The 11,294-nt window shown below is 36.3% G+C and overlaps 1 protein-coding gene across 1 annotated transcript in view; it reads right to left on the bottom strand.

Annotated features, from left to right (window-relative positions):
- Positions 1–8,306: 8,306 nt before the first annotated feature.
- Positions 8,307–11,294, bottom strand: part of LOC128661347 (zinc finger protein 850-like) — a 396,731-nt gene continuing 393,743 nt past the window's right edge. The window contains exon 11 of the mRNA XM_053715611.1: positions 8,307–10,503. Coding sequence (XP_053571586.1) covers positions 9,233–10,503 — 1,271 coding nt within the window. The 3' untranslated portion in view covers positions 8,307–9,232. The remainder of the gene's footprint in view (positions 10,504–11,294) is intronic.

Raw genomic sequence — 11,294 nt, 5'->3', positions numbered from 1 at the left:
AGTCAGATCAGTAATAGGCTGGACGTAGAGTAAATTACTGACGTCTAATTCCGTGTGTCCTTAGAATGATCTATAAAGTGATTCAGTATGTGTCAATCATAATGTGAGTGATGGATATTAAACTTAATGGATATTATACTGAATATATCGCTAAGGCGTTACAGCGTCTACAATCATCACTGTGTGATCAGTGTGGTATATAACTAAGAGACTTATTTACGGTCAAAGAGCTGGGGTGTAAATAATGCACAGATTATCTCCAGAGAGAGTTGGAGCAAAAGGATAATACAGATTGTTAGTAATCCTGTAGTGATTTCAGTGTTATATACTGTGTACAATTTCTGAACACTATTAGGAGTTGCTTATTAGTATTATTATTATCCGTGTGATCATCTGGAAAGGGACTCAGGAGGATCTGAACTACACAATCGAAGTCATGAACAGAAGCCCCAACAGTCTGAAATTCACTCACTCATGGAGCAATACTGAACTCATCTTTCTAGATTTAAAAATAGAGGTCATAGACGGCAAGATTGAAACTTCTACTCATTTCAAAGCAGTAGACAGTAATACTTATATCCATAGCATGAGCTGCCATCATAAGAACTGGAAGGAGAACATCCCGAAGGGACAACTGGTAAGGATCAAAAAGAACTGTTCAACAGAAGAAAAATGGAATCAACAAGCTAACATCATTAAAGCAAAGTTCCTAGAGAGAGGATACCAGGAGAGCCTGTTGGAACAGAAAAGTGAAGAAGTCAATAACATCAACAGAAATTACCTTTTAAAATATAAAGAAAAAACAGCGCGAACAGAAGATGACTCTTTCAATGTATTAATGATTACTGAATACAGCGAAAATAAGAGCATCATCGAGAAAATATTTCAGAACCACTGGTCAATTCTGAAAGAAGACGACCTGATTGGTGAAAAACTACCAGTAAGACCCAAATTTGTCTACAGGAAAACTAAGAACCTACAGAGTAGACTTGCTCCCAGTATAGAAAGAAAGAAAAACCAGGGTATCAAAGATACATTCGGAAAAGAGGTGAAAGGCTTCTTCCCCTGCGTGTCTTGTAAAGCATGTAAAAGCGGTATCAAATCTACCACATTTAACAGCTTCAACACGAAAGAAAAATATAAAGTAAATGAGTTGATTAGATGCCAAGATAGTGGAGTGATCTACATGTTGCAGTGTTCATGTGGTCTACAATATGTGGGCCAGACGTCAAGGACCCTGAAAGAAAGGATACGTGAACACATACGACTCATCGAAAAATTAAACATAGATACTGCTCTATATAGACACTTTACAAGTAAACACAAGGGAAATATAAAGGATTTAACATACATGGGCATACAGAAGGTACGAAAGGACTGGAGAGGCGGCAATTATACGAAGAAACTGCTGACCGCCGAATCAAAGTGGATCTTCAACTTGGACTGTCTGTACCCCAAAGGGCTAAATAACAAGGAAGACCTCTCCCACTTATTTAACATGACATAATAATTTTATATCTTCACTAATGATCCTCTCTTCTCTAGGTATTTGTCCTCAATTTGGATTTTCTATCATAGAAATATCTCTCCTCACACAGAAAGAAGCAGATAAGTTCATATGACCAAAAAGTAGAAGAAACTACAAAAAACATACCTACTCAAATTGTCTAATACCAGTACAATTAGACATAATCTTTACTTTTAACCCTCCTTCTCGAAGGCACTGGTCTCTATATAGAATCAATAAACAAAAGAGTTACACCACTCCTTTTATTAAGATCCAGTACTGATATAAGAAACAACAAGTCCTATAGAATCGATATCCAACTCAATCTAATCAAGTTTTCCAACTAATTGAAGGCCAATGGGCCATGTATTAGGAATTAGGCCTCCTTCCAGTTATCTCATTCTATCCTCAGTCCCTGAAAATAGGCTAGAAATACTTAAAATATTTAGAAAATTTGAATATTTTTACATTTAGCCAATACTTTAACACTTTGCTAATATTTATTATGCCACGACACAGGCACTTAATAATCCATCTATTCAACATATCTCTGATAATAAACACATAGGACATTCATCCCTTGAATACACCCCCTTAAAGATGATCAATTCTCTGATAATAAACATCAATATCTCTGATAATAAACACATAGGACATTCATCCCTTGAATACATCCCCTTAAAGATGATCAATTGATATTTACCACGTTCAGAATACTGCATTTTAAATTACATCTCAAGCTGTACAAAACACAACTGAGCACCTGATCTATAAGTATATATTGTTTATTTTTGTCTATTATAGTCTTAATTTGCAATTATTTATCCCGGATAAGGATGACTTTAAGTATATCATTATATGACATCAACACACTACATATAACGATCTGAACACCTCAATAATTCAAGATAATAAACATTTTCTTCTTGTTTATAAAATATGATTTATATAAGATCACACACCATTTCTTATCAAATTATTGCACCGTACTATTATCGTAAGGATAATCATAAATACCAATAAGAGTGAATAACACTAAAATTTATATAAACAAAAAATAACTCCTAACTGTGTTTAGAAATTACACACAGCACATAACATTGAAATCACTACAGGATTATTAACAATCTGTAGTATTCTTCTTTTGCTCCAACTTTCTCTGGAGATAATCTGTACATTATTTACATCTTCTATCAAATTATTACACCGTATTATTATTCTTTTGCTCCAACTTCTTCTGGAGATATTCTGTGCATTATTTACATCTTCTATCAAATTATTGCACCGTATTATTATCACACGGATAATAATAATACTAATAAGCAACTCCTAATAGTGTTCAGAAATTGTACACAGTATATAACACTGAAATCACTACAGGATTACTAACAATCTGTATTATCCTTTTGCTCCAACTCTCTCTGGAGATCATCTGTGCATTATTTACACCCCAGCTCTTTGACCGTAAATAAGTCTCTTAGTTATATACCACACTGATCACACAGTGATGATTGTAGACGCTGTAACGCCTTAGCGATATATTCAGTATAATATCCATTAAGTTTAATATCCATCACTCACATTATGATTGACACATACTGAATCACTTTATAGATCATTCTAAGGACACACGGAATTAGACGTCAGTAATTTACTCTACGTCCAGCCTATTACTGATCTGACTACAGTTCTGATGTCATGACCAATCAGGACACAGTAAAAACGGAGAAGAAATATTTATAAAATAACCAATATAACCTCACTTAACATGCGGCTACTTATTATGGATGAGTCAGAACAATAGATAGCAAAGACAACTGACTGAAAATAATATAATAACATATATCATATAAGTCCGGAAGAGAAATCCCCTACCGGAAGTGACATCACAAAGACATGGAGGATTCATAGAAACAAAACAGACAATAAATAGAGACTCCCTAAATAGTAATAACAACAAAACAACACCTATCCATTAATTCTAATAAGAAAATAGACTCTATGACTCATTTTATTAACAATTCAGACTACATAAAAATTCGCCAAACCGGAAATGGCTAAATCAAAGCACTTCCGGTTGCAATCAGACAACCCCTATAAAAGGCCATCAGTATGTAGCAAACACCAGTCTTGATAAAGGCCCAGAGAAGGCCGAAACGCGTAGACAGCACTGGTAAGCCTTATTTTAATTGGAGGAACATATTGTGATTTTTCTACACATTGCATTTTATCTTTCTCTTCACAGGTTTGGTTCCTTACTTTTATTTTTGGATATATATTTTTATTTTTGGATTGGTTTCTACCTTGGAATTGTTTTTACTTTTGGAATTGTTTTTATTGTGCCTGTTTTTTATTGTGCACCTTTCTTCACTGTACCAACCTACCCAGGCTGGTAGCACCACCACCAACAAGCTTTTGTTTTGTTTTGTTTGTTACTGGACATTATTAACAAAAACTTGCTAATTCACCAATACCTGTGGATACACACCTATAGGAGCACCCCAGCGGATTCATTTTGGATTTCTGTTGTGATTTTTTTCCAACACTGACTTTATTTATGTCTTTATTATTATTATTGTTTTTTCTTGACACACATATTTGTTCCTGAAACAATTTTCCACACACTGGACACATTTTTTTCGACTTTTACTGATTGTCACCACCCCCCCTTTTTTTAGCACCTTGGAGTATTGCACCAAGTCACTTTGCAGCACACCTGTGATATTGCTGTCTTTACGGAATTGTCTTGTGTATATTATTATAGCGCTTATATATTTCACATTCTTATCCTCATTGTAATTAGCGTGGATCCATGCCATTTTAAATTGCTTTTTAATTGACCTTATAACATTGCATTTTTAACATTGTACATTGATTGCCTTTTTTATACCTTGTACTTTGAGTTGTATTAAATATTTTGCATACCTTAGCCACTCTTTGGCGCCTAGGAATATCTTTCTCACGTATCATTGTATCTAGGTGATAACTAGGTATCACCTTCCTGGGCCAATAAGGTCTAGTGGGCGCTGGGATATTCTTATATTGCCACGATAATCAAGTAAGAACCTCACTAGATTAACTTACTGAAAAACCTCAATAGCAGATACAGAAGGTCCACAATTGATAAGAAGTTCAGAAAGATTTTATCCCAGGAAATCAGGTGCTTCCAGGATAGATATCAAGAAGCTGAGCAAATGATATCAGACATAGGGGCCCATTTATCAAGCTCTGAATGGAGCTTGAAGGGCTGTGTTTCTGGCGAGTCTTTAGACTCGACAGAAACACCAGTTATGAAGCAGCGGTCTAAAGACCGCTGCTCCATAACCCTGTCCGCCTGCTCTGATGAGGCAGACAGGAATTGACACCTCCCTGCTGGCCGCGAGTCAGCAGGGGGCGGGGTTGCACCAGCAGCTCTTGTGAGCTGCTGGTGCAATGTTAAATGTGGAGAGCGTATTGCTCTCCGCATTCAGCAAGGTCTTGTGGACCTGATCCGCACTGTCGGATCAGGGCCGCAAGACCTTTGATAAATAGGCCCCATTGAAGATTACAATACTCACCTTAATGATAGGTTGTTGGAATTGGAGAAACAAAACAAGCAAAAACTCGTAATACCAGTGCTATTGTACCACTGATTGTATATAACTATGTATTTAAAGGGACAGTCTACACCTTGGTGATCTTAAAGTCTTTCCTTAGATTAAGCTGCAAATAGCCTTCTGCACCTTTTCTATATCATGCAGCAGGAACAGTAAAAAAGTTATTTTAAAATGAATATTGTTTCTGGCCACTTTGAAATGGCTGCCAAGCTCAGCCCACTGATGACATCATGATCTGGGCTGCATATGGCATCCAATCACAAAAAGCTCATTAGTTGGATTCAACAGACTGTCATTGCTATTCAGCAGAGTGCCTAGAAGCAGCCCAGATCATGATGTCATCAGTGGGCTGAGCTTGGCAGCCATTCATTTTAAAATAACTTTTTTACTGTTCCTGCTGCATGATATAGAAAAGGTGCAAGAGACTATTTGCAGCTTAATCTAAGGTAAGCCTTTAAGATCACCAAGGTGTAGACTGTCCCTTTAACTCATGCAAAGTCAGCTTAGAGCAGCAATGTACTACTGGGAGCTAGCTGAGCATATCTGGTGAGCCAATGACAAGAGGCACATGTGTGTAGCCACCAGTCAGCCCGTAGTAGTACATGCGTTTAATAACAGAAGTGAAATTAAAAGTATCATAAAATTACACATTTTATCTGAATCATGAAAGTGTCATTTCCTATCCCTTTAAGTATGATTTAAGTAACAGAAAATGTCTGTGTATAAAGTCTTGCTGGTGATTATTAATCTGAGTTGCTGTAGGTTGGGGGTTAATTTGATATTGTTTTATGTACTGTTAAAGGGACAGTAAAGTCAAAATTAAACTTAAATGGATTGGATAGAACATGACATTTCAAACAATTTTCCAATTTACTTATATTATCAAGTGTGCTTAGTTCTCTTGGTATCCTTTGTTAGAGTAATCCTAGGTGAACTCAGGAGTGTGTGCGTGTCTTCAGACAGCAGAGTTTCCAAAAACATTTATAGCAATGTTTTATATAGTAACAAACACTGCTGCATAGTGCTAAATACACGTGCACGCCCCTAAGCTCATATCAGACTACTAGGTTTACTCTTTAACAAAGGACACCAAAAGAACAAAGCAAATTAAATAATAGAAGTAAATTGAAAAGTTGGGTAAAATGGCTGCTTTCTCTCAATAATCAGCGTTTAACTTTGACTGTCAGTTTTGTTTTCTGTCTTTAACCCCTTAACGACCGTCGACGTATGGGGTACATCCTCTAAAAAAATCCAGTTAACGACCGAGGACGTACCCAGTATGAACTCGGTCTTGGAAAGCGGTGGAAGCGATCCTGATCACTTCCAGTCGCTTTTCGGTTATTGCAGTGGCCCTCTCTGCACCGGACATTGATGGCCGCAGTCGTTGGTGGGTGGGAGCTGATGTGGGATGCAGGTGGGTGGCCACCGATGAGTGCTTGCGGTAAGAAGGTGGAGTGGTCATTGGGGGCGCACACAGACTTGCGTGCATGCAGGGGGGCGGCGGGCAGGCACGTGCACGGGGCGGGAGTGGGTGTGAACCGCTACACTAGAGAAAAATGTAATTGTAATAAGTGGGAGAAAGGGGAGAGGGAATGGGTAAATAAAAGATCTAAGGGGTCTGGGAGGGGTAGGGGGTTGGTCTTTGGAGGGGAAGCTATACTACAGAATAAAAAAAAAAAAAAAAAAAATCTATTTTTTTTGTAAACTGGGTTCCCAATAAGGTAGAGGGGGAGGGTTAGAGAGCTGTTTGGGGGGGATCTGGGAGGTTGGGGGCTAAAGGGGGATCCTACACAGCAGCATATGTAAATATGCTAAAAACATAAAAAAAATTAAAAAATACCTTTTATTTTAGTACTGGCAGACTTTCTGCCGGTACTTAAGATGGCGGGACAATTGTGGGGTGGGGGAGGGAAGAGAGCTGTTTAGAAGGGTTCAGGGGTGTGATGTGTCAGGTGGGAGGCTGATATCTACACTAAAGCTAAAACGAACCCTGCAAGCTCCCAAATTAACCGCTTCACTGCTAGACATAATACACGTGTGATGAGCCAAAGCCATATATGTCTGCTATTTCTGAACAAAGGGGATCCCAGAGAAGCATTTACAACTATTTGTGCCATAATTGCACAAGTTGTTTGTAATTAATTTCAGTGAGAAACCTAAAGTTTGTGAAAAGGTGAACGATTTTTTTTATTTGATCGCATTTGGCTGTGAAATTGTGGCATGACATATACCAAAATGGGTCTAGATTAATACTTTGGGTTGTCTACTACACTAAATTAAAGCTAAAATTAACCCTACAAGCTCCCTAATTAACCCCTTCACTGCTTGGCATAATACACGTGTGGTGTGCAGTGGAAATTAGTGGCCTTCTAATTACCAAAAAGCAGCGCCAAAGCCATATATGTCTGCTATTTCTGAACAAAGGGGATCCCAGAGAAGCATTTACAACCATTTATGCAATAATTGCACAAGTTGTTTGTAAATAATTTCAGTGAGAAACCTAAAGTTTGTGAAAAAAATTTATGAAAAAGTGAACAATCTTTTTTATTTGATCGCATTTGGCAGTCAAATGGTGGCATGAAATAGACCAAAATAGGCCTAGATCAATACTTTGGGATGCCTTCTGAAAAAATATATATACATGTCAAGGGATATTCAGGGATTCCTGAAAGATATCAGTGTCCCAATGTAACTAGCGCTAATTTTGAAAAAAAGTGGTTTGGAAATAGCAAAACGCTACTTGTATTTATTGCCATAAAACTTGCAAAAAAAGCAAAGAACATGTAAACATTGGGTATTTCTAAACTCAGAACAAAATTTAGAAACTATTTAGAATGGGTGTTTTTTGCTGGTTGTAGATGTGTAACAGATTTTGGGGGTCAAAGTTAGAAAAAGTGTTTTTCAATTTTTTCCTCATTTTTTATAATGTTTTATAGTAAATTATAAGATATGATGAAAACAATGGTATCTTTAGAAAGTCCATTTAATGTCGAGAAAAACGGTATATAATATGTGTGGGTACAGTAAATGAGTAAGAGGAAAATTACAACTAAACACAAACACCGCAAAAATATAAAAATAGCCTTGGTCCCAAACAGACAGAAAATGGAAAAGTGATGTGGTCATTAAGGGGTTAATGAGGTTTTCCTAATTATTCTGTGATATTGTGTTTTTAATTATACAAAAAACACAAAATACTGGTCTGGATTACAATCAGTTTTTATTTGCATAGAAAAAACATTGTATATCATTATAGTAAAAAGCAGCATTACATGATACATGATTACATGATATGCACACAATGGTATACATATACCCAACACTTGTGCTCTTGATACCAAGAGATTTATCAGATATATAATGTTCCCTTTATATATACAGTGTGTGCTATTATCAGTTCTTGTGGCTTCTAACATGAAAACATCTAACAGGCATAATATCAAGTTACAGAACATGACATACATATTACATACCCAGTATACATATAGGTTATAGTAGCCATTTAAATTAAACTGATTATGATCACGTATGTACAGGTTACTGATATTGTGTCTCATTAAATAAAATCAGTTTCCCCTCAGTAATTCCTCTGGTATATAACATGTACAATGCTAAGCATCTATTGCTATAAGAAAAGGTTTATCCACATAATGTGCACATTAAATATATCTCCCAGATGTCAATCATTTGAGACTGATGTTCTTGTTTATATAATTCTCTAACACTCTATTCATATAAAGACTCCTTTATTATGTAAATGTAATTATTTTCTCCCCTATGTAAATCATATGTACAACTCCTTACACTGGCATATTAATAAACAACACTGGGGGTGCTTTGGTCGTGAATGGTTGTGTAAGCTGGGTAGTATGAGGACAGATTTTTATATTCCAGTGTGGTGTTTGGATTCTATCACATTTATATGAGATAAACTGAGGTGCACATATATAGAGGAACAAAGGACAGCAGGAGAGCACTTCCAATCTGGGTCTTTTATAACTGGGATTTAGAAAGTATTAGTTACAATAACATCTCTTTTGATGCTTCTATTTAGAGAGTTTGTCCTCTTTAGGATAATTGTAAAGAGGTTTGTGATACCCGATTTCAATAAAAACCTTTTTTCCACTTTCTAAACATGTGAAAGGTTTCTTCCCTTGTGAATCTTTTCATGAGTTTTCAGATTACTCTTTATTGTAAAACTTATTCCACACCCTGTACATGTGAACGGCTTTTCCCCTGTGTGAATCATTTCATGAGTTTTCAGACCACCCATTCGTGTAAAACTTTTTCCACACTCAGTACATGTGAAAGGCTTTTCCCCTGTGTGAATCCATTCATGCTTTTTCAGAGTTTTCTTTAGTGTAAATCCTTTTCCACACTCTGTACATGTGAAAGGCTTTTCCCCTGTGTGACTGCTTTCATGACATTTCAGACTACTTATGTGTGCAAAACTTTTTCCACACTCTGTACATGTGAACGGCTTTTCCCCTGTGTGAATCCTTTCATGACTTTTCAGATTACTCTTGTATATAAAACTTTTTCCACACTCTGTACATGTGAAAGGCTTTTCCCCTGTGTGAATCCTTTCATGGTTATTCAGATTACTCTTGTCTGTAAAACTTTTTCCACAGTCTGTACATGTGAACGGCTTTACCCCTGTGTGAATCCTTTCATGACTTTTCAGATTACTCTTTTGTGTAAAACTTTTTCCACACTCTGTACATGTGAAAGGTTTTTCCCCCGTGTGACTGCTTTCATGATATTTCAGATCACTCTTTTGTGTAAAACTTTTTCCACACTCTGTACATGTGAAAGGCTTTTCTCCTGTGTGACTCCTTTCATGAGTTTTCAGATTACTCTTTTGTGCAAAACTTTTTCCACACTCTGTACATGTGAAAGGCTTTTCTCCTGTGTGAATATTTTCATGACTTTTCAGATGATCCATTTGTGTAAAACATTTGCCGCACTCAATACATGTGTGTGGTTTCTCACCTGTGTGAATTTTGTGGTGCTCTAGTAGACGAGACTTCCATCTAAAGCTTTTCTCACATTCTATAGATTTGAAAGGTTTCTCCTTTGTATGAATCATTTGGCTAGACTGCAGACTTTTCCCTTCTTTACTATGTTTTGAAAACTCAGTAAATGTGTGTGGTTTATCCTCAGGGATAATCATTTCACTAGATAAGTCGTAAATCTTATCCTCTTGTTTAATGACTAAATTATTCTCTGTACATAGTGATTGCTGCCCAGTTACTGACGATTCACCATCTTCTTTTAATATCTTTTGTGATATCCCCAATGTTTGTGAATAGTCATAAGTGTCTAAGGTTTTTGGAGTTTGCGGTATCATTCTGATGCTTCCTGTAGTGAATGATGGATATGAACTATTCAAGTGTTTTTCTACATAAAAAGATAAGGAATAAAGAAATGTAAGAATGTTTATTCATTTATGATATATTCCATCTTAATAAAATAATATTTTATATACTAAAAAATGTCTTCCGTTTTGTATTAATTTATTTACCTGTAAATCACAAATTAAAAAAGGATGACATAGAATTTAAACATTACTACATCATAGTAAACTAAATTACTGAGTTGTGGGTGTTTCAAGCATGGCAATAAGGTAGGCATAAGTGTAGTTATGGATGTTCCATGAGCGATGTTAGGGCAGAGGAAGATAGAGTTGCAGGTGTTCTGAGTAATAAACCAGGTCAGGGGGTGAGGTTAGGCAGTTGTTGGACATAATCTGTCTAAAAGGACAGAGGGGGGAGTAGTATTTATTACCCTCCTCCTCAGCCCAATAGAGGTTGCTCCTTCTTTATAACTGTCACTGACACAAATGTTCTTAAAGACCCAGATGTAAATATAATAGTTTATTTGTTTAATGAGTGATCTATTCTATTTTCCCAGTAATTAAAGTCAGTATAATATCTATTTTACTCACCTAACACATATGAGTTCATGCTGATAACAGGCTCCAATGTCTGTGCTCAGGAAGAACGTTCCCTTATTCACTCCAGTTACATCAATACCTGATATCTCTCAGTGCTCTGGTCATGTCTGTAAAAAGTATATTAAATGGTTTAGACAGATAATAATAATAAATAATGGTTCTGATTAACTGTACGTATGGTATAATTAAAGGCACACATAACAATTCATGTGAAACAGATTTGCTGAGTCAGCTG

This window comes from Bombina bombina, chromosome 5, assembly GCF_027579735.1.
Source record: "Bombina bombina isolate aBomBom1 chromosome 5, aBomBom1.pri, whole genome shotgun sequence".
Lineage (NCBI taxonomy): Eukaryota > Metazoa > Chordata > Amphibia > Anura > Bombinatoridae > Bombina > Bombina bombina.
This window is presented reverse-complemented; position numbering and strand designations above follow the sequence as displayed.